Raw genomic sequence first — 23,257 nt, 5'->3', positions numbered from 1 at the left:
CCACCCTGCCCTTGTCATCTAGGAATGGAGTCGTACATGAGATTTAAATCATCTACAGAAAGTTGACAAAATGAAGGGAGGGGAGGGTCCTTGGTTGCCTTCCCATAATTCCTTCACCTTGGAAGTTTCTTTTGAGCAATGGAGGGAGGGGCACCCGACTGCACTGTAGATGTGCTGGTGGCAGAGCAATGTCTTCCACATGTGCCATCTGTCCATCAAATGGCATCACTGCTGCAAGGCTGCAGCGGGAGATTGAGAAGCACTGACAGAGCCACAGCCAGGAACTTATTCCTGTCTGTTTGTCCCTTTCTCCTTTGCAGTTGGCGAGGCTACGGCAGGAAAAGCCTCTCGCAGTCTCGCCCAGCACATCCCTGGATCAGGTGGGATTGAAGGCGTGAGAGGAGCTGCGGGAGGAGTCATTGGGGACTTGACTCGTGCACGCATTGCCCTTGATGAGAGAGGACAGAAACTGGGAGAGCTGGATGAAAGGACTGCAAGCATGATGGCCAGCGCAGAGGCGTTTTCCAAACATGCACACGAGGTAGGGCCCTGGCACCATACACCCAAAACTAAGAACTGCCAACCCTGCAACTGAGCCTTTGCTTCCCTTTGGGAAGGTAAAGTGCAGTTCTCTCCCTTCACCCAGTCATGTTGTTAGAGGTTGTACTCCTGTTAACTGACAGACCATTTTTCCTCCTCCCAAACAATGAGAATGCCAAATATAAACTTCCATTGCACGCCCCTTCCTTTCATGTTTCTGTAAATGAGCATCCATTGTTAGCCTCTGAATTTAGAACGTGGCACTTCTCATCTTGCCTTTCTCACTAATTCATTATGATTTGTTTTTTTAAGCCACTTAATGCAGCACATCTATGCAGTAGGGCAGAAAACAGGTAGGTGGATGTGTATATAGGAATCTTATCTTACTGGGAAGAGGAGGAGAACATTACTAGTACAACACTGTGGTACAGTTATATAGAATAGGGCTTGGCTGGAATAGACAGCTTCTGTGCTTAAATGGAAAACCTCTTCCATCCCACGCTGATAAGACTGGGAATCAACTAAAGTGATTTTTCTTGAAGACAAAACAACATTAAAGAATACTTCCCAAAATGCACGTTTTTTCATTTAATGTGCATCACATCTCTGTACAAGACCTTTACATTTTTATTGGCTTTTGTTTATGTGAGGCAGGAATAATGTGCCCCAAAATGCAAAAAGTTTGTATATTCAGAGCATATCTACTATGCTCCATAGATAGGCTTCTTTCTATACAAATAAAAAGCAAGTTCTTGATTATTGCCATACCTTTAGTTTTTGAAGAAGAAAAGTAGTTAAAGCTCCTTGGGGAAAAGCTAACAAATATCAATAGCAGGTAACACACTTTTTAATGTAATAACTATGAAATTAAATATGAGATCTCAGTGGACTCAAGACCTGATGACCCTGTTAGTGAAGTACTGCATTGCTCTTTTTAATTATGAAGTTTGTGACAGCTAATAGGCCTAGGTCATGTGTGGTACCTCATAGGTAGGGCAGTGTTTTATATTGCCATTTTTTGGTTTTTTTCCCATTTCTGTAGGTGATGCTGAAATACAAGGACAAAAAGTGGTACCAGTTTTAGACTTTCAAAGAAGCTGCTTTTGGCTTTATTAAGAACACTGTTCAGGGAAGCAACATTAATTCCCAAATCTACCAGTCACTGGCCAAAGACAGCTTTTTTCTCCTAGAAGATGTTTTCCTGTTACTATTATTGGATTCATCACAGTGGACGTCAAGGAGAAATTTTACAGACCGTGAGATGGAAGCTGGAATCATGAGAGTCTTATTCCAACAGCTGGCTCATGCAGTGGCCCATTTTTTTCCAAAAGGAACTCAACCATCACTGTGGCATGTAGTTTTTCAGAAGCTGTAGGTATGAGCTGTGGGGGGTGTGTCTGGTTAAAAATATTCTGTACAAACTCGAATGTTAATGCACTTATAAAACTTTGCATGACTAATTGCCATCTTAAAAAAAAAAAAAAAAAGAGAAAAAGAAAGCATGTTGTGACCGAAGAAAATGGGATTCATTTCTATTCTGAGAAAAAAGAAATTAAATAGCAAAAATCTTTATTTTTTAAAAGTGACATTATTAAAAGCCAGTACATTTCAAGCATGTTTGCTACCATTTTCCACATAAAAATGAGTTGAGCTGCATTTTCTTATCTGCTATTTATTTCCCTTGAAAAACCTTGCTTGAAATCAGTGCTCTTTAACTCCTAAGAAAATAGATTCGAAATCCTGTGCCCAAAATTTACAGATTTTACAGGTAGCTGAACAGGCACTATCTGAAACATCATTAAAACATGAGCATAGATGGTTTATTTGCAATTCAGAGCTCATGACACGTCATCCTTATCTGTACTTTTTAAAATGCGCTCCAGATTCATCTCAGTTGTCCTTGAAGGGGGCCACGGCACTTTTCATCCCCATGGAGTCTGTATCACTTGGTTGCCTTATTTCTCAGTAGCAGGAATAGAAAACCAGTTTTGGAAACCACTTCTTCAAGTTAAGAAAGGCAATATGGGAAACCACAGTCCTGTCAAATTCTGCTCACGGAGGCTGCTTAGCAGCTTGCAGAGCAGTGATGCTGCTCAAGTGCTCAGCTGAAATTATGTGAAGGGACCTGCACAGTAACCCCCTCAAAACTTGTGTGAGAGAGAGAGAGAGGGATCAGAGCAGCAAGACTAAAAGATGGGTCAGAGGAGGAGCGTGGAAAACCATTGTGAACACACATATATAAAATGACACCATAGGTGAGTGGCAATTGATTCTCTGCTCACACTGCTAAAAGTAATTTGCTTCTGCTTCAAAGTGGTTTGCTTGGTTTCTACAGTGAACTCTGCAAAAACCTCTGCAGCCTGCAGCTACAGAAGATAACAGTAAGTAGAACCTATTGCCTGTCCATGCAAATAGATTCCTAGTCCATAAGAATGCTCCACATTAGTCTACAAGAGCCTCACTTCCACAGTTCCACAGTGGAACTCTTAATTTAGAAATTTTTCCAAGATTGGCTTGGAAACAAGGCACTAAAGGATTGTTTTCATGTGCCTGGACATAGTTTCAAAATAGAAAAAGAAAGTGAGGAAGAGCTGGAAAAACAGCAGTTAAAATTTTTCTATAGAAGAAGAGTGACATCCTCTGTCCCTTGAAGGAATCCTGATGGACACTGATGCAGACAGGCACCATCCTCTCCTAACTAGACCTTAACTTCACTGGTGTTTGTGTCATCATAGTGTTCAGATGATTCCTCTCAAAGATGTCTTTCCCATATTCTTCCTTTACCTACAATAAAATGCAGCCCAAGAAATTGTACCATCCAGAAGTCTGGCCTCACTATCGGCCCACTGCACAAGTTAAAGGGTTGGAAGAGATTTGAGGCATTAAGTTTCACATTCACATTGTAGCACAACCAAATTTCATGATTTACAGGACTTTTACATTTCTCTGTAGGCAAAATCAAAATGATGGCCCTGACAGGTCTAGCTCAACCGGGAATGAGACTCAACAAGTTCCTCTGGCACAGGAGAAACCACCCTATGTTGTGAGAACTGTAGAAACTTGTTGAGAAAAAGGTCAAAGCCTCAGCAATGCCTGGGTTTCTGCTGAGAGCTAAGGAATTGAAGTTGTCCATGACTCAAGAGGATGTGTCTCTGTGTGTGTATTTAAGTAAATGCCAAACTCATCACTCTGATGCCAATAGGAACCGGGCTGGGGAATTCCTTCCAGTGGCTGGGTCACAGAACTGACCACTTGCGTCTGTAAGGACACACTGCTCTAACCAGGTATCTAGAATGAGAAATAAATGAGGACAACATTATAGCAATTTGATCTTCTGTTTAAACATATATGCAATGGCCTGTGCTCTGGTCTATAATCCGAAACCACTAGTCTCTGGGCAACAAAATCATTTGGGGCAGCATTCAAACCCTCCAGCAGCCAACTTACTTTCCATGATGAACTGGTGTATCACAGTCAGCAGTGCACCAAGCAGCCCTACAGGTGGTGCTCAGGCAGCCATCGGCTCACTGCAATGACAAGGAGGGCATCAGGTCTGCCCAAGATTTTGGCTGTACCTCACATAGGATGCTGATATTGCCAAGTCTCCCATTACCTTGATTTCAGTGGAAATGGTGTCAGGCTGGAGCTAGAGCCCACTTGCTTGTTTGAGAACTGTATGAAAATTTAAGAGCAACTTTTAACTGCTAATCACTGCAGCACATCCAGAGAGAAAAGTGTCTTCAACATTTACACAATGCCTGATTGACTTTGGCTGCCAACAGTCTCTAGCTTAACACCAGGGTAAAAAAATCTGCCAGTAAATTTCCATTTGCATTTTTATGCAACAGAGAAAAGAGAATTTAGCAGTCCTCAAACTTACAATTTTTATTACTAAACTTTTAAGCAACCTTTCTCTAGTACTCCCCATCAGGTCACAGCTTTCCACTCATATATTTTACATATTTCCAGACAGTTAGTTACCAATTGCTATTTCTGTTAAGTTCACCACTTGTGACTATAATTATCAATTTTCTTGTAGTCTGTAGAGATCTAAAAAGTTGTATATGTTTGTATATAGAACATTCTATATATATAATATATATATGTAATGTATATGTTGTATAAGTTTGTTAGTGCACACTGTTAAATGCTTTCTATCAAGATCTACCATGTATGTGGAAAAAAAACTCATCACTTAAAAAGTTCAATGAGGGAGGAAAACTTCTTGCCTGGTTGATTTATTGTGAAATGAGGGGGAGTGTGGGATTTTTGAAAGGCTTGACCTGAACACTACTAAAGTCTGTTAGTGAAAGGCATAAAGCTGCAGCATTCCAAGCAACGAGCACAGCATCTGACTGTAAGAAAGACTGTAAGACTGTGACTGGCTGTAAGAAAATCGAGGGCACTGGCTGTCACTGGATGTTGAAATCTTTCTGTGCTTTCACCTTTCCCACTAAGACAGCACCACCTCAAGCAAAATCCTAAGCTTAGATGTATCTCCAACATCACAATCCTCAGCTACAACAGGCCAGATTGGCTGGAAATATTTGTCCAATTTAAAATGCTGTTTGTTCATTTGCATACCTTGTTCCCTCACATTCTTCTTTCCAGGAGCTCTGTAACGATCACATACAAAACCAGATACACAGACCTTCCAACAGCACTCACACCTTTGGGTTTGACCAGATGTTTTTAATCTTATGTCTAGAGCTGTAGATAGATAGAGAAAATGCTTTAAATTAGATTATTTTGAAGCTTGCAGAGTTGGCAAGTCTTCAGTGAAGTACAAGCTATTTTATTAATTAAAAAAAAATTCCTAGAGCTTTAACTTAAATTTTAAATCTTGAATTAAAAGACAGGACAATGGAAATTTTGTTTTGTATAATTACCTGGGGAGTTTTTAAGTTTTTTTACAGTTCTATGGTTCAACTACATACATCAGTTAGACATTCCCTACGGTACCAGAACATAGCTTGGTACATAAATATTTGACAGAAATACTCTATTTACTACACATATTGTATACAATTATCACATAAAACCCCTCTAAAACTGTATATATTCCTTTTCCAGAATCCTTCTCACACCACAGTGTGCGCACTGTATCAAAGATGGGCACACAAACATTTTTTTTTTTCAGTAGAGGACTTAACAAGCAAAGAAACCACTTGGAACTTGAGAGCTGCATGCAGTCTCAGGTCTCCTTCATTCATAAACCATGTGTGTTGTAACACAGGCAAAACCCCAGTTTTTGGTTCATTATACCCCTCAAATACCTTGGGCCATGCCCCCATACATCCTTTTCCATACCCTAAAGGTGAATTCAAGCACAGCATATTTCAGTCTTGAATAGTTCTCTTGCCCTTGGTATGGTCTTAGTAAGAACACACTCTCTCTCATTAAGGAACAGCGTGTGGCCATTTGTAGTCAACTCTTCATCTTAGGTGTATAAGCAATAGTCACGTAAATGAGTGTTTCCATTCATGTGTTTTGTTTTGTGATTAAATCAACAAATCAAACATTGTACTTTTTTAAATAGCAACAAATATTCAGATTCAGTGTCAAGGAAATGTGGACTTAATATGTGTGGGGTTTGTTAACAAGTCATTACCTGTCTCTCAGAACGAAGGCTAATCTGGGGTGAACCACACACTCCTGTGCTAACCATGTCCTGTTTCCACAGGTATCCTAAATCAGTGTCACAAAACTAAGGCATCTTTAACTGAGGCTGTTTCGAATCCCCAGTAACAACAAAAAAAAAAAAAAAAAAAAAAAGGAGGGGAAGAAAATAAAGGAAAGAATTGATACTAGTTGGTGTAGATCTCTTTTTTTTTTTCAACCTCTACTCCTAAATTTATTATAGTATCTCAAAAGTGCATGCTTTGTGTAAAGGCTTTGGATGGAGTTTACACTACTCAATCATTCAGGAATACAAAAAAAATGCAGTTGTGGTTGTTGCTGCAGTGGGGTTGGTCACCTCCCTTCCTCCAGCAGCTCCTGCAAGGACAAAACCCATATGCCACTTAGTGATCCCGTGGTTTATTGCAGGGAGCTCACGTGGAGCTCATAACTGCAGTACCAGCTCCCAGGGATATTCCTAACCTTGTACTTGGGCTTCCCAACCAACCAATGGCACCCTTCACATCACTTTCCCTTCAGGTTAAAAAAAGTCACCTACAAGCTGAGGTCTCAGAAGGGCAGAAGTGTGCTCATCAAAGGGCACTTCCCCATAGCATGTTTGAGTTGTTCTGCCGGGAGAGGCTCAAAATGTCAGCAAAAGGTACTGAGCTTCCAGCTCCCTCTTTTCAGCTATGTATTTACAGGAAAAACTTTACAACTCTCTTCTAGATGAAATGCAAGTAGCTTGGGAGAAAGGCAAAAGGACCAAACCAGACCAGATTACAAGTGTCATTAGTTGTCACCTGCCTCTCACCACTTCTAGTGGGCAGGGAGAGAAGGAAAGCTGCAGTAGAAAGACCAAGGCAAAACAAGCTTGTGGTCTGCATGTGAGGAAAAGGACCAAGAGGCACGAGTTCCTCCTACCAAGGCTGGGCAAGTTCTACCCCATACCAGTAGGCAGCTGCATCAAAATTTGAGTCATTTGACAAGAAAGCAAATATGAACCAAACAGAAGAGGGCTGCCCAAGGGCACAGGCTCTCCCTGTGAGGAGCTGGGTCACACAGGTTCACATGATGTGAAGACAAGGCATTCCTGATGACCACAGCTACTGCTCAGGACTGGATCCCAACACAGTTTCTTTTGGCAGACAGACACCCACCTGCAGAGCCATGCAAGGGCAGCACAAGGGCACGAGGCAGGATTAGGCTGCTGTAGCAATTCTGTGTACAACAAGTGACAGAGCTGCAAAACAGAACTCTTACCCCTTCTGCAGTGTTCATCTGTCCTTGTCTTGGGCTGCACCAAATAACAGGAGACTGAAGTGGACTGTGAAGAGACACACACAAACCAGCTGAGGAACAGAGAGCAAACACCATCAGGTGCATCCTATTCTGATTACAAAGAGGCAGAGAATAACCTGCACTCTGGTTATCAGGTCCTGAACTAACAAAAAGCCCAATTTCCAAGTAACACAGGTCTCAGCCCATCCGAGGTGGGTGAAGAGGGGCCCACAGGCAAAAATAGGTAAGTAATGTGAGCAGCCAGGCTCCTTCTACCATCTTCAGAAAATAGCTTGTACACTTTTCTGCACAGTTCTGGGCAGTGTTTCTGCTTACCTGACCTGAGCCCTTTTCTGCTTCTTCTGCTCAGTCTCACTAAGAGTTAAAGTCTAATCAGAATTAAGGAATTTAAATAGCAGCAATCAGGCAAAGCCAATCCTAATAACATGACTCAAACACCGCAGTCGCCTTGCTCACAGAGCAGAGGCTACCTTTTATCTACTCATTTGCTCCAAATTACTGCTTAATTAAAATGAACTCATTGAGTTTGTCAGGCAAAATAGTTTGGATCTGTGTCAATCCCCTTATTGATTAGCATTACCCCTGTCTAGAGAGCTTGTTGGGAAATACACATCCATCCTTTGGAAATTCTGAAAACAATATGTGGTTGGAAAATATCGTAATGTGCCAAAGAACAAGCAACCCAAATTACAGCAGCCCCAGTGAGGCCTGAAATACAGCACAGGTGTGTCACTGCATGACACCCAGGGACAGGAAATCATTAGGCCATGTGAATTGATAATGAGTCCAACCCAGCGTCTTCACAGGCAGAGCACACAAATGGTCAGGCACCAGGGTGCCGAGGCTCAGATCTGTTAGTAACAAAAGCTTTAATAAGGTAAGAAAAAAAACTACAGCAACTGAATGTTGTGGATAAAGAGCTCAGCCATCAGGTGACAGATGTTGTAGAAAACCACGGCATAGAGCAGGCAGGAAGAAAACAAAAAACTCAATGTAAAGTGAAATACAGAATGGGAAAGAGGGCCAAGTTGGTGCTCAGAAGGGCAGTCAAGGCATCCTCACCTGGGGCTCTGACTCAATACCACGTGTCCATTTTGCTGCACAACAGGGAGGTGGTGGATCAGAGTCTGGGATGCAGCCTTTTGTACGTAGGACCCATTAACATCTTTGAAAACTCACTGTGTTCTTCAAACCTCGGTGCCACGTACTTCTGATGTCAGGATAATGGCCATGCCAAAAGTGCCGCATTTGAAGTTAACAAGCTCAAACCCTGTTGAAAGCCAGGTGTGCATCCTCTCAGATCAGGCTGTAAAGGCAACTTCAAAAGTTCAGTGCTCAAAAAGGATCCAGCATAAGTTCAGAAATGAAAGAATAATTAGGGGCTTGAAAATTTCTCACAGGAGGCAAGAATGGAAGATGGAGATTGATTATATTAGGGAGGAACTGCAGAAAAAAGACATGACATAATAATTAGAGGCATAAGGAAGATGACAGGAGCACTTGTCCTCCCTTTCTTGTAGCATACAAGGGCTACATGATGAAAATTACAGAATCCAAGGTCAGGCATTGTATGAAGTTAACTAAACAGCTGACCTTGTATAACCATCACAGCTGTCTGGAAGGGAAACAAAAATATGTGATGTGAGATTTAGCCAGACCAGAAGGTAGTAGTGGGGAGAGTGATGCCAAATAGTTGCAGATTAATTCCCTGCAAGCTCCTTCTTTTGAAGCATCAGATCCCAGCAGATGACCCCAGTCAAACTCAAGACCAGCTCAGCTTGACAAGCCTAAATTCCCAGAAAAACTTCCTGCCCCATCATTGGGTTGGAATCAAAGACTGAGGCAAACCATGGGGGAAATCTGAGCAGATTTTAGTGGGGCTACTGACACACAGGGCGTGAGGCTTCCCTAGGAGACTGGTCTCTGAATGAAGAGCCACAGGTCACCCACCACTGTGCAGCAATTCCTGACTCCTCTCCAACACACATACCTCAAACATCAGCAATGCTGCCACATCATCTGGGCAGACTAAGATACGTTTCTTTCTTCACAGAAAATATGAATTGCCATTAAGTTTTTAACCAATACATTGAGTTTGATTCTTTAAAAAGTTTTTGCTGGTGATAACGCTAAGACTCCAAACAATACCCCTCTTGAGGCCAGTTTGCAAGGTAGCAGTAGGATTGATTACAGCAGTCAGTCACCAAAATGCTTTCTCTTAAAAGTCAGAATCCAACCAACACCAGTTCTACTCGCTGTGAATGCTGCACAGCTGCTCAGAAATCCAGCCAGCTGTAAAGCCACTTGAGCACCTGAGTACCATCAGCAGAATCCAGTACAAGATAACCCTGGCAGAGGCCTGTAAAATTCTACATCAAGTGCAATCACAGTGACTTTTTTTGTCCTAAACAATTACACACAAGAACTGCCAAATTATCTTTGTGCATTGTTTTAATGAAGTAATCCAGCTCATTTCATATGTAATAAATTCATTAGGCTTTGGGGTTTTGTACAATATCAAGTATAATATAACAGAATTCATTTTAATACTGTTCTTTTTGCAATTAGTAATTTTACAGTTCTGTAAATGTGCTTCACTGCTCTGTCTGAGCTCTGAAGGGTTTGGCTTGGTGAATTCATACTAGCTTCCACCACACATTTTAGAAGGCAGTTTGCTTCGATGCCTGTAGAAACACGACACAGGAGGATCACACCGCCAGCAGGTGATCGCAGGCCCTCGCCCTGCCCAGTCCTCGGCACCTTCTGCCTCACCACACGTGAGAAAGCTGCATTGCATATCAGAGCTCCAGGTCCTGCAGGTCTCCCCAGCTAGGTCCAATTCTCACTTTAACATTCAGCTTTACCGAGAGTTTGATGGCATTTTCCATCTCGTGCTTCACAATCTGAGCAACCTATAAGGAAACATCAACCATGAGACACACATGTAACTTCAGTACTTTGGTTTTCTGTCAACAACTGGGGTGGACAGATACCTAGAATCCTCTCCTGCACTGACTTACCACCAGTGGGAGTGCAACTGAACATTTTAATCCTGACTAGGGTTTATGAATGGAGAAACTGTATAAAGCCAGCAAGATTTTATGCAGCACACAGTTGTGACTGGTTCTGCACTGTTTAAGACTGCTTAGAAAAGAGGCAAGATTAACTTTCTATAAAACACTTGAGTGTCCTGCAGAGTCTCCTCCTTCACCCACCTGCATAACTATTTCATAGAGTCTGTTCTGAAAACTTAAACATACTGAAAGCAAGACACAAAACAAATACACCAGAAGCAAAGAATGGTGGCTCCTTTGTGCTATGCTGGCAAAAGAAGCCCTCTGTGAAACACAAACTATAAATCTCTGAGAAAGCAGATCACATTCAATGCAGGCGCTGGAAATACTGCCCAGGGCCCCCCTCACTGTTTTGTTGAGGTAACTCCTGCCCTCTAGTAAACAAGTGAGGTAACTCTTCTCTGCCCTCCAAAAGTATTCCTAAAAAAAAATTCATTTCAGTACACAGCCAGGGAACCAAACAGTTCTTTCTGCAACTATTTGAATTATAAGAGACTGGATTTTTTTTCCTGACTGTAAAAACCCGCCCTGGATAAAGGGACTCTCTTTCCTACCCCAAGACCCACACAGAATCCAGCTTGTCCTGGATTGCTTATTTGGACAAATCTTTCAATCCACACCCATCCGTGAACCTTCCCACAGCAGAGTGAAAAGAGGCTTTGAATTTATGGTGATTCCTCAGCTCAGCTAGAAGCCACTGTGTCCGTAGAGGAACTATTCAAGCTTTCTGACCCTTCAACACATTTTCATTTCCTCACAGGTACCCACTGTAGAAATTTCTCCATAGTTTTTTGCTGGGAAATGGAGGAGAGGATTTGAGGAGATCAGAGCACAAGAGTTTACAACAGCACTGAGAACTAGGGGGACATTTGTCTTCCAAACCTCTATGTCCTTACACACCAACATTTCAAAATGATCTTGATAACCTAGAAAAATGCTTTGAAATAGGATGTAATTCGGCATAGATGAGTACAGAGTAGAAAGAAGCAGGGTAGAGAATTAGGACAGAAATAATCTACTGTTCAAAAATGGGATGAAAAATAACTGCCTGGGCAGGAAAAAAATGGGGTTGTCAGAGATTAAAAACTGAGCAGGGCTTAATCAAGGCACACTACTGTGACAAAGCAAGCAAATGAAATTCTGGATCACAGAAAATGTTGCTTGCATGATGCACAGATCAATTTTCCACTGTATTCAAACTACTCCAGCCTTGATCAGGTTGGGCCCCAGTATGTTAAAAAAAAAACATGAACCATACAGAACGGGATTCCCTGAGAATGGTCACAGGTCCAGCACACAGCAGCAGCAAAGAGCATCAGATGAGGGCTGCTGCACCTAGAGCCAGGGACAGTAGCTGTGCTGCAGGGGAAACATGAAAACCTGCTGTTTCAAGTGATTGCTCAGAAAATCTATGGATAGAAATATACCCAAAGGAAGTCAGAAAAAGTGGTAATAATTGACCTTGAAGTTGAGGCTGTTAATGAAAAAAATAGAATACAATAAATGATAAGTAAATCCACTCACCTGGCTCCAGTTCTCCTGGGGACACCATGATAACCTGAAGTCAGTATCTAAAGATGTAAAAGCCTATATTCAGGGAATCTCAGTTTTCTACAGGAAAAATATTAGGAGCCTTTTTATCTCTAAAACAGCCTGCTTAGATTGAAGCAGCAGATGTCTGACCAAAGCTGTCACAATGAGCAAAAGCTCAAGATGATATTCAAGAGAAAAATATTAAACCTTTTGTTTATATATATATATATAAGAATATTATATATACATTGAAAGCTTTCTCAGACTAGGAGTTACTATTTGCCATCAGGAAATGACCTTTTGTCATTAAAGATGTGCACACGTAGAAGTGGAAGAAACATATCCCCAAGGTATGAAAGCATGGCCAGATAGCCTGTGTTTGTGCTCAGGACTTGGGAAAACACTGAGCTGCCAGCACATGGCTAAAACACTTGCCACTGAAAGCTGTCACACAGACACAAAAAACCTCTGTGCCCAGGCACAGGATTGCCTTCAAGGAGGAAGAGCACATACACAGGCAAATATGCACGTGAAAGGCACCTTAAGTCCACACAGCACATTTCTTGTTCCTACCGTGCTGCCAACGAGCACCATACTGCTCCTACCAGGAAGACAGGTAGGGAATGAGGAAACAAGCACTAAAAAACCAGAATCCTCCTTTCCCTACACAGAGTACAAACCACAGCTGTAACAATACATGTTCTGAGTCAGGCACCAGAGTGTAAACAGGAAGGCAAAAATACCTCCAGATGAGGAAACACTTTCTCCTACACCTGTCAAAAGTACTAAGCTACTTCACTCATCAAGCCTTGCAGAGAAGTTGAATGATCTGCTCTTATAAGCAGCAAAGCACAGTTGAAAATGAACTTCAGTCATGGGGATGGCTTGAGTCTGAAAATGACGGTATCAAGCATGGAATCATAATTTTTCACCTAATTCAACTTGGTTTTCACAGACCTTTCAGCACCCAGAGAGAGGGGATCCAGGGAAGAGAACATAAGCTCCTAGAAGGAAAGCTTGTTTGAAATACTGTCATGCAGCAGAGAGCTGAAAAAGCGAGTGCACAGCTGTACCTGGATGACATCATCCTCTGCAACTTCATAGAGGAGCTCATCGTGCAGTTGGAGGACAAAGAAACCTCCGCTGATAGGGCGTAACATCCCTGCATTTCTCTTTCTCGACAGCCTTCCTGCCATGTGAAGAGCAGAGTTTGTTAGATATGATGATGCAAAAGCATGTTTCTTGTATCAAAAACCTTTGCACATCCCTAATGCCGAAAAAAAGAACATGAGGAACTTAAAACTTGAAAAGCCCATGCCTACAGATAAAACCACAAAACATTACTATTCTATCAATAGTTTTATAGCTGAGGGAAAAATGTTAATGAAAAGTATTTGAGACATAAACATTTCAGCCTTACATTATAAAGATATGAATCAGAACAAAACCAGGAGACAGTTGTGTCTCCTGAACCATCTGTTTTAAAAGTAAAGTTCAAACAAAATCATGTCAAGTTTAATCAGAAGCTGGTTTACAACATTCTCTCTGGCAATGAATTATGATTCTGCTTTTCTTCCAGAAACATTTTAGTGGCTAGTCTAAAAAAGCAGTAAGCCTCCTCCCAAATGCAGTTTCTGAAACTGTAGCTACTGAGTAAAACAGAGGGGAGAAAAAAAAAAGAGCAGTTATTGAATAAACAAGTAAGCAACTGAAAAAAATAGGATCCTGATAGGCCTTCCCTGACAAAACATAAAACAAACCCTTCCATGGTAAAAACTGTTGATTTTTTAAAATAAACAAATACAACCTCACACACACAGACTCAGATGTTATTTATTTCTCAGGTTAGCTAACAGGAGGACTTCATTTCACAGAGAGGGTTTCAAAGCATCAGTTCCTAACACAAGCCTCACACTGAAGCAGCAGTGTTGAAGAAGCCAGATGATGCAGGATGTTCCCCTGATGGCCCAGGAATTTGTAACTTGCTGAAATAGAATTTCTTCCAGTTCTTCAAACACTTAGTATCAGTGTCAGGAAAAAGTGTTACAAAGGCATCTACTTGCCTTCCTACAATTACATTGGCCAAAGTTCAGTAGCTGCAGCTCCTGGAGGCTTGTGGAGTTCTGCCAAGCATAGGCCTTCTAATCATAGTTGACTTCTGAATCTTGTCTCTCCAAAATAAAACTCCCTGATGTATTTTTAGAGGTTTGGCAATTAATTATTTAGTTTACAAATCAGACTCTTCATATTAAGACAACTTCATGTTTCAATTGAAGCATAAGAACCATCAAAGAAATATAGCACTCCATCTCTTAAGTTGTCTTTCTAAAAATATATGACTGGTGAAAAAACACTGTCTGCATTACACTAAAAAGAAAAGTTGTTCGTGGCACTCCCCTGGGAATGAGCACCGCAGCACAGCTTTGCTATCTGCAGCCAGGAAAAATTTATGCTGATAAGTGCTTCATATAATACACCTGCAGAGCCTCTGTATATCAAATTCCAGCCAACAAATTCCAGTCTTAATTCTAACCAAAAAATGTATTTTTGGAACTAGAAGATGTTCCACTCAATCTTTTCACTGCCTCTGAAGCCAGAGTATCTGCTCAGTTTCACCTTCCTACTTTTGAACAATTCTGTGGTGGCATCACAGACCACATCACACATGAACTCTCACTGCCAGCCTTTGCAGGATCTGCTCTGAGGTAATTTTAGTGTTCTGATCACAGTATTTGTTTTAGTCTGAGCAGACATTCTCCCTCCTTCGTCATGACTCCTTTTTCTACTGAACACAGATTTACCACTGTCAGGAAATAAAGCATCTCCCACCCCTAGGTCCAAAGGTACTAACTTTTCTTCAGGCTTTTTTTTTTTTTTTAACATTAGTAACACTGAAAATTTTGCTCTAGTGTGCAAAGGAGAAGCAAGCATACCGGTTTTATCTCTCTGGAAGGAGTTCTCCAGATGTCCAAGGGACTTGATCACAGAGGAGTAAGCTTCCAGGCGTCTCTGAATGTTCACAGTGGCTGTTTTGACAATATCTGCAGCAGATCCCTGAACAGTTGTATTCACAGCCTGTCGCTCTGCCTGAACAAAGATAGTTGTTCTCAAAACTCCAAAAAAAATCAATCAAATACAGCATGTCATGTGTACTTAATTAAAAATAATAAATATATGGCCAAACACAGGCATAATAAAACTTCCAGATAAAGAGTTTGTTCTATCTGCCTGAAAGAAAGACACATTATAGACTAGCTTCAGACACAAAATCTCTTCAGGGGATGAGAAAAGGATTTCCACAAATTTAAAATTAATGAATATCAAGGGTAATAACCTGCAAAAGACACAAGCCACAAGAAGGAGAAGCTTATACACATGGTAACAGTTTCATGAGGAGTAGAAAAATCTCACAGTTAATCCAAGCACCACAACACTTCTGCCTATCTTCAAAACCATCAGGAATAGATAACCAAAGGCAAGAAGCTGGACTTCATGGACTAACAGTCTAGTCTCTACATTGAACTCTGACTGTCGGAGCATTATAGCTGTGCAAAAACACACCAGATCACCATTTTTATTGACACAAACAACCCCTCTACTAATCCCCTCCTCAGACAAGAAAACTGTATTCAAAGGTTCTCCTCTCTTTGATTAGAACTGAAACACGTTCAAAAAGTTATGAAGATGCTGAAATGAAAGTGTAGATAATTCATTAATTGCTCTTTAATATGATTTTAAAGAATAAATCAAAATTGAAGAGAAGATGCATCTACAAAGCTTCCTGCTGAAGTATTCTTCAGATCAAATAGTCAAATAGTTTCAAAAGGTTTTTGACAGCCTTCTTGTTTCCCTGTCAACTATTTGGAGTATCAACTCCCCCACTTCCTCCCTCTTCTACTCTAGTCTTTAATTCCACACAACCTGATCCAGTTTCCTACTTAGAAGTATAATCCTTCCTCCCCACAAAAATGCGCCAACATCTCCCCAGGGAGTCAACTCACTCTTACTGAAGTAGAGTCTATGACAGACATGTCCAAAATGACCTTGAAAAAAAATAATGCCAATGCAAAGGTATATACTAAATAAATATCTGCCTAACAAGTTAGAGCAATTTCCTTTGAGGGAAAGTAAAAAAAGGAACAAATACACAAAAAATATAGGACTTAAGTGCCCTTTCTTGTTCTAGAGCTGACAGCATGTAACATACAAAGACTGCTGAGTGGGAGCAACTCAGCTTGAAGAGTTAAAGCATATCACTGTGTGAAGGTTTTTTAAAATCATGTCCACTGATTTCAATAAATTACTCACTTCCATTTCCAACGTGGGAGTTCTGAAGTGAGGTTAGCACAGTGATGACAGCTGCACACCCAGTCACAGAAGACTGACGTCAAACAGACCATGACAAAAGCTCTGTTATTCAGAGAACAACTAAGGGAACAATGAACTAAGTGAGAAGTGGAAGGTCATGACCAAGATGGCTCACAAACCTTGTAAAACTGCAGATATGGCTATGCAAAGAAACCTACTACTTTAAAAATAAAATTAAAAAAACAAAAGGCACTGCACTCAACATACATGAGCTTTACTGTAGGGATTTGGATCTTTGATAGCTGGCAGGTATCGCCGTCTTCCCAGAATGGTCTGCACAAACCCATCTCTCCGGCAGCTCCGCACGGTCTCCCTTAAGAACTTCTGAACCCCTGTGCAAGGAAAGAGAAAGTTTTCTGTAATACAGTTGATGTTCCATATTGACTTCTCACTGGGATCATTGAAAGCTGCCTGGGACACCCAAGCAGCACAGAGGTAATTCTTTAAATTTTCAAGAGCCCATGAGTGGACAAAAGCACAGGAACACTCATTCAGCCTATTTGCAGCTCTGCTGCAAAACCTACTCAGACTTCTGAGGTGGAAGGGAGTGCATAATGTCAGGATATCTGGCTGTGCACAAGGAGGTAGGAAGTCCATTCCGCACAGTGCCCAGGCATAGAGGGTCATATATGTATTATTGATAATGGAGAGGTCAGAACCTGGACCAGCACTGGAAAGACAAGTAGTAGGAAGAGAGTAAATTGAGAGCAGAAGTCAGAGCCCTTAATGCCTCAGGCTGCCTGACTTCAGGCTGTGTCACTTCAGATTCCAGGATGAAAGAAACTCACCCACCTGCACTTTGCAAGGGAAGGAGTGAATCCATCGAGTGTTAAAAAGAAACTAAGGTCAAAGAAAGGTGAGACAGGAAAGAGTCCCTTTCACTAGAAGTTCAGGTAACAATTGTACTAAAGTGGGAAAAGTTAACTTCATACAGGTTCTTTCGAAGTTTACAAAGTATAAAATGTAAAAGGAGCTATTAAAAATCAAGACTGATAGCATTAGTCAATTCATTAGGTTTGTAAATTAGCAGGTTAGCCTGGCAATACATATCAAGTGAAAATCCATGAGAAGTGAAGTTACAATATAAGGTACACTGCAGAGTTTGTATGTATGTACATGTACTGAGAGAGAGGAAGCAGAAAGTCATTTCTAATGGTCAGAAAGGAGAGGCTTTCCAGAAATCAATGGAGATGAAACAGACTCTTAAAACCATTTCTCAGCATCTGTCTCCTAAAGAAACAAACCCTAAATCTTCAGAACATAATTTTCCAGCTCATTTCCAAATTCTATGATTAGAGCTAGCTGCCTCTTGTCCCATTTGCCCTCCATTCGTTTTCTGATTGCAGCTCTGTTCTCACTATAGCTTTCCTAAAAATTAACATGCTTCTTAGAAATGCAACAATGTCTTTTTACAAAACAGGGGAGAGCTCCTCTGAGCAGCTGGATAAAAATTTAAGAGTTATACGCAAAACAGTTTACAACTCTATGAAAGCAGAAGGCAAGAGCAGAAGAAAGAAATGGTTATATTTAAAAATTATAAGAAGCATGGTCTAAAGTTACATTGCATATCATTTGAAGGTGCATGCTTTAATAAGGAAAAGCATGCTTCTTATTCAGAAAGTTGAGCTTTAAAATTACTCTTCAGGGCTTATTTGCTAATTAAAATAACAAAATAATTAATGTAATAAGTAAACAACAAAGTCCTAAAGGTGAATAAAACCAGAGAGTAGAGTAAAACATTATGGAGTATCAAACTGCTGTGTCCATGCACTGGACATTTTCAAAATTAAAAGCTTTTTCAAGACATAGGATTAGCAGGTTGAGACAAATTTAGGATTTGAAGAGACACGGAGAGAAGGAATTAAAAACAATAACTACCATCACCACCCAGCTCCCAAACTGCCATATCCAAACCTGTGTATCTTGCTTTGAAGGATTCAATGTAATTGGCAGCTTCATTTTCATCAATCCCCATCTGCTCGCCTAAGGATTTTGCTCCTATGCCATAGATGATTCCATAGCAAATCTGCCAGCGGACAGTGTGAAGAGCCGCAACCATACGGTGAGCCATGCAGAGAAAGCAGAGCAAAAACGAAATGTGATTCACTGGAAGACAAGTGTATGGAAACAAGGGCAAGTACTCAAGAAGAGACCACCTTTGAGCCCAAGCCATTCATGCTGCTGTAGCAGGGAGATTGCCGAAACCGAAACCAGTACACTGCTGAAAGCTCAACAAAACAATATTTATTACAAAGAAGTAGCCAATAAAACAAGAAGCAGAGAAACGAGAAAGACAAGGGAAACAAGCCCCTAAGCCAAGCCCCAACTCGCTCAGGGGTTACTTACGAGGTGGTCTTACCAACTCCAGAATGCTTAGAATTCCCCATAGCAGAAGCTGTATCCTCAGAGCATCAGCAGCCTCACAAAATGGCGAGTGTCCCCACCAAGGCAACGTGGTCCTCCATGTGAAGCCTGAATTTGCTCCCAGCATGAGCTATCTGGTTTTTATACAATTAACCTATGATATGTACCTGGGCAGGTGCGGCCAGCACCGCCCAGCTAGAGGTCTTCGGTCCCTCCCCCCATTGTGTAAGTGGTGCCCCTTCTGCGCACACGTGTGTACATTGGAATCTCCCTGCGCCTGCGTGCTACACCTTGGGGGGTCTTTTCTAAATGAGTCTGGGGGCTTACTTCATCGCCCTCCTCTTCACTTTCTTCTTCAAGTGTCCTTGGAGGGCCGTGGGCCAATAGTGAGGCCCCAGTTAATTTCAGTTTATACAAGATGCTCCCTTCAAGGACAAAGTTCTCGTTTATCAGTGCTTGTTTTCACATAACTTGGCAGGAAAAGAACAGACTCTCACAGGTGGCTGGGCCAAAACACAGACCAAAAATAGCAGTGCCTAATTAAGCACGAATACAGCTGCTTTACTCCACCCTCATCCCCCAAAACCCTGACAGCTCCAGATGAAATGCACTGGGAGTGGGAGAACATACAAAGCAACTACTGAGCAGTCACAGCAGAACTCAAACAAAAAAACATACTATTGTGACTTCACAATGTGTTGAACACTGAACCTTCCTGCCCAGAAAGCTGCTACTGAATTTTTTTCCCTAAAATTACCTGTTTAGCTTGTTGCCTGGTCCTATCTCCAACAGCTTCAGGATCAATCATTTTCCATTCTGCTGCAATGCTCTTAAAGACATCAGTACCACTGTTCAAGGCTTGAATGAGTCGACAGTCACAAGACAAATGAGCAAGGATCCTCAGTTCAAGCTGAGAGTAATCGGCAGCCAAGATTAAGCCACCTGAAGTCAAGAAGTTATCAGAAATCATTATTTCATAAATTACTCCAACGTTCCATTCAACTTTCCAGCAAGAAGGACTAAACTTATCCTTCATTTTCTGCTCTGAAAGTTTCCCACAGCAATTTCTATCAGACAAGTTGTTGCCTTTTAAAGTAGGCCCGCCTGCTTTATGTCTAGTCCCTACACCTAGAATCCATCAAAACCACGTAAACAAGTATCTGTCCAGGTGTCTGAGCCAGCGCAGGCAATGTGAGAACTGACATTTGGATAGGAAGAACACCAGGTAGAGTGCAATTTGTGTATTAAGAGCTGCCTAAGCTAACTCTTTAAAAAACAGGTATCCTTAAAGAGGAAATGAAAGTGTGAACACGTGGATTATAACATTTGAATACTTTCCCCAAATGAAACTCTCTCTTTTACAATTTTGAAGGCATGCTTTTCCAAGTAGGCTTCTCAGACAGATATGTACTGTTACTAATTTTTAACTCTTCATTACATCCAGGATCTTTTGTTAACTATATACTTAACATTACAGAGCAGGATCTAGGCATTACCTGGGAAAGGAACAAAAGCATGCCTCATACTAACAGAAAATGGTATTCCTCTTTCTTCGATTCTGTCTGCAGTCTGGAACTTTAGCCCATTAGGCAAAATACTGGAACGTTTTCTGCATCTGTGGAGACAAAGAATGGCTGCTCTTCACCAGTTTCTAAACCACTAAGAGACACATAATCATTTTTGCCACAAAGAATCAGTGAAAACGAGTGAGGCAGTAGCCTCTATTCCATTCTTCTGGACAATCCATACCTAAATTTGACCATGGACAGAGACCAGATAAACACCTGAAGGGATTTACTGACTCTGAAAAGATTTAGGGATAGTACATTCATCCTAGTACATTCAGGATTCAGTTCGGAAATTGGATAATTTCACTCTAAAAGAGGTAAGATGAATGGCCCCAGATCTGTGATAAGTGTATTCAAGAAAGAGAGCAAAGGAATCCTACAGGAATCCTAAAAATTCAACACCCCACCTTGAGGGCAAAGTTTTCTCTCAAAATCTTTTTCCTATGCAGAATGCAAACACTAGCCCATACCTAGTAGAGACAGAATAATTTCCCCCATAATGTCACTCTCACTATGGCACACACAAGCAAGCCTGTAAAAATACAGCAGAAGTTGCAGAAGACATGCTCAAAAAAACACTGCACATTTCCTCCCTAAAGATCAGGGAAAAAATTGCCCCAAAGCAACTCAGTTTTCTTTTCTAGAAGGCCAGAAGTTTACAGTGTCACCCAGGTGTTCTGCATCCTCTCAGGGCTTGATTAACTCTCCTGGCCCACCAAGTCACTTATAGCTGCAGATGGAATTGTATCCATCAGTGCACACCTCTGAAACCATTAGTACCACCTAGTCCCACCAGCATGAGTCTACCAGTCCACTGGGTTCCTCCTTACCTTCCTTCCTGGAAGGTAAAAGCCCTTTATAAATCCTTGCTGTTTAGGTCAGGGATCTGAGCAAATTCTTTATCAAAATTAAATGGTATCTCTAAAATCAAGACTAGTTTCAGCAAAGCACAGAAAAGATATCATGCTCTCTTCCCTTGTGCACTTCCTTTTCTTCTTATATGTTGTCATTTCAGGAATGATAGGGATCAATGAGATGAAAGATGGCATGACAGAAATAAATTTTCAAAAGAAATAAAGGTGAAGGACAATTGCATATCTGGGTACTGCAGAAAATCACACTGTTCAGTGTAGGTTCTCATTTTGCTTAAATGAGTAAGGGCTTTAAACTGTGACCTAATTTAGCTACACTGCTTTGGTCAGAAGCTTTTTACAACAAGAGGAAACAACAGTAATAGTAAGATAATAGACAGTATGAACCAAAGCTTGCAAGGCCTGTTAGACTTAGGTAGCATGACAGTTTCTTTTGTGCTAGCAGTTGTTTCTGTGCCCTTAGGATTGCCCATCTTGCTAACAGAATGGCTGCTTAACTAAGGAATGCAGGAAAATATAGGAAAAGTCAGTCTGAGAAATAGACTCTCAAAGTTCAGCAGGCACTGCATTCCTTTGATGGGCTACTGCTCTACAGGGAAGACTCTCAAGAACTCAGCACACTCCCCAGCCATCCTGGAAAGCTGCTGCAAGCCTGAGCACTACAAGAGTTTTATCTCAGAACAACATTTCTGCCTCCATGGCTAGGCCGGGTTCTTCTAAAGAGAGATGGACAAGATCCTGCTACTCCTGAGCTCTCTTTCCATGACCTACCACACAAGGGTGTTAGACACATGGTGGTAGGAGGTCCCAGACAGAAGAATCAAAAAACTTCTCAAATTTCTCACATCTTGCTGAGGAGAAGAAACTTATAAAAGTCACTCAGGTGACACATATGTGACAAGAACCTGAAGGAAAGAGAAACTGAAAGGGCAGAAAACCACCACCAAGTATGAACCTCAAAGCTCACAAGCTAATTGCTAAAAGATTGACCTTGGTATTTCACCCGACTTCCACACAATGGTTTAGGTTTTGGTATGTAAAGCTGTCAAAGCAGAATTGTAGAATCATAGAAAATAGGGCATTTGGTTAACAGAAACCAAATTTAGAAATCTTTTTCTGCTGCATGACAGCTTTTGCAGGTCAGTACGACAAATGAAATTATTAACAAAGAATGAAAAAAATGTTCACCCATGCTCCCTTACAGAGGGAGTTGCACAGCATAAACCAAGTGAACTTTCTTCTGCTTCTTCCACAACATCCTATCCTATCTTCCAAGAGTAGCTCTTAGAAAGTCAAATTAGATCCTAACTTCAGTTTAGTTACTTTTCACACTCAGGCTTTCCACCCAACATCTGGGAGTATAACGTTAATCTCACTGTAGAGGGTTTCATAAAGAACTTTAAAAAGCAAATGGCTACATGGAACCACATGCTATCAGTATTATTATATCTTTCATGTATCACTGATTTTTAGGTGTTTATTCCCCTGTACGTGAGACATTGAATAACAAGTCACACTGACATGACAGCAGCCATAGGTGAAGTCAGGAAAGAGAAATTTGACAACCTGATCACATTAGGATCAGAAGATCCTCCTACCTGCCCCCTAAAACACCACGACAATTAACATTTCCACGGGCTTGGGAGGGTGGGCTTTCTTCAACCACAGTTGGCATTTCAATCTCAAAATCTCTTGGCACATTCTGGATATTTGGCTCTGTGAAGGTTATTCGACCTGAGAAGAAAGACAAGGCAGAACTAAGTAAGGGTCCAAGAGGAGTTTCTCTAACTTAACACAGCTGCACACTCTCTGCATCTCCAAAATAGAAGGGGCAGAAGGGCAGGACAGGACAGGACCACTGAGAAAACTGAAGAAAAGGAAAAATAATTCAGATTTAATGGGTTTGAGATGGTTCCCCATTTCTGTATCACTAATAAGAAACTTCCAAATCCAGAACCTGTTCTGGGGTCAGAGATTTACATGATAATATGTGTAATAAATGAATAATACTGCTCAG

At 41.2% G+C, this 23,257-nt stretch overlaps 2 protein-coding genes across 12 annotated transcripts in view; one reads left to right on the top strand and one right to left on the bottom strand.

The window, feature by feature from the left end:
- The window catches only part of STXBP5L (syntaxin binding protein 5L), a 188,482-nt gene extending 186,443 nt beyond the window's left edge, over positions 1-2,039 (top strand). For all 10 annotated transcript variants that reach the window (XM_051779956.1, XM_051779957.1, XM_051779953.1 and 7 more), the window contains 2 exons: positions 321-541; positions 1,583-2,039. In XM_051779956.1, coding sequence (XP_051635916.1) covers positions 321-541; positions 1,583-1,624 — 263 coding nt within the window. In that variant the 3' untranslated portion in view covers positions 1,625-2,039. The remainder of the gene's footprint in view (positions 1-320; positions 542-1,582) is intronic.
- A 7,629-nt stretch (positions 2,040-9,668) lies between these two features.
- POLQ (DNA polymerase theta) overlaps positions 9,669-23,257 on the bottom strand; it is a 54,319-nt gene continuing 40,730 nt past the window's right edge. Inside the window, exons 23-30 of one of the 2 annotated variants that reach the window (XM_051778770.1) lie at positions 22,839-22,974; positions 20,297-20,415; positions 19,558-19,742; positions 18,351-18,462; positions 16,644-16,768; positions 15,002-15,155; positions 13,142-13,257; positions 9,669-10,373 (exon numbers count right to left, since the gene is read on the bottom strand). In XM_051778770.1, the coding sequence (XP_051634730.1) occupies positions 10,260-10,373; positions 13,142-13,257; positions 15,002-15,155; positions 16,644-16,768; positions 18,351-18,462; positions 19,558-19,742; positions 20,297-20,415; positions 22,839-22,974 (1,061 nt within the window). In that variant the 3' untranslated portion in view covers positions 9,669-10,259. The remainder of the gene's footprint in view (positions 10,374-13,141; positions 13,258-15,001; positions 15,156-16,643; positions 16,769-18,350; positions 18,463-19,557; positions 19,743-20,296; positions 20,416-22,838; positions 22,975-23,257) is intronic. The other variant, XM_051778772.1, reaches the window with a different exon arrangement.

This window comes from Manacus candei, unplaced genomic scaffold, assembly GCF_025592945.1.
Source record: "Manacus candei isolate 608988 ecotype Guabito, Panama unplaced genomic scaffold, ASM2559294v1 h1tg000014l, whole genome shotgun sequence".
NCBI classification, from domain to species: Eukaryota; Metazoa; Chordata; class Aves; order Passeriformes; family Pipridae; genus Manacus; species Manacus candei.
Note: the sequence above shows the minus strand (reverse complement) of the source record. Positions and strands in the feature narration are given on the sequence as shown.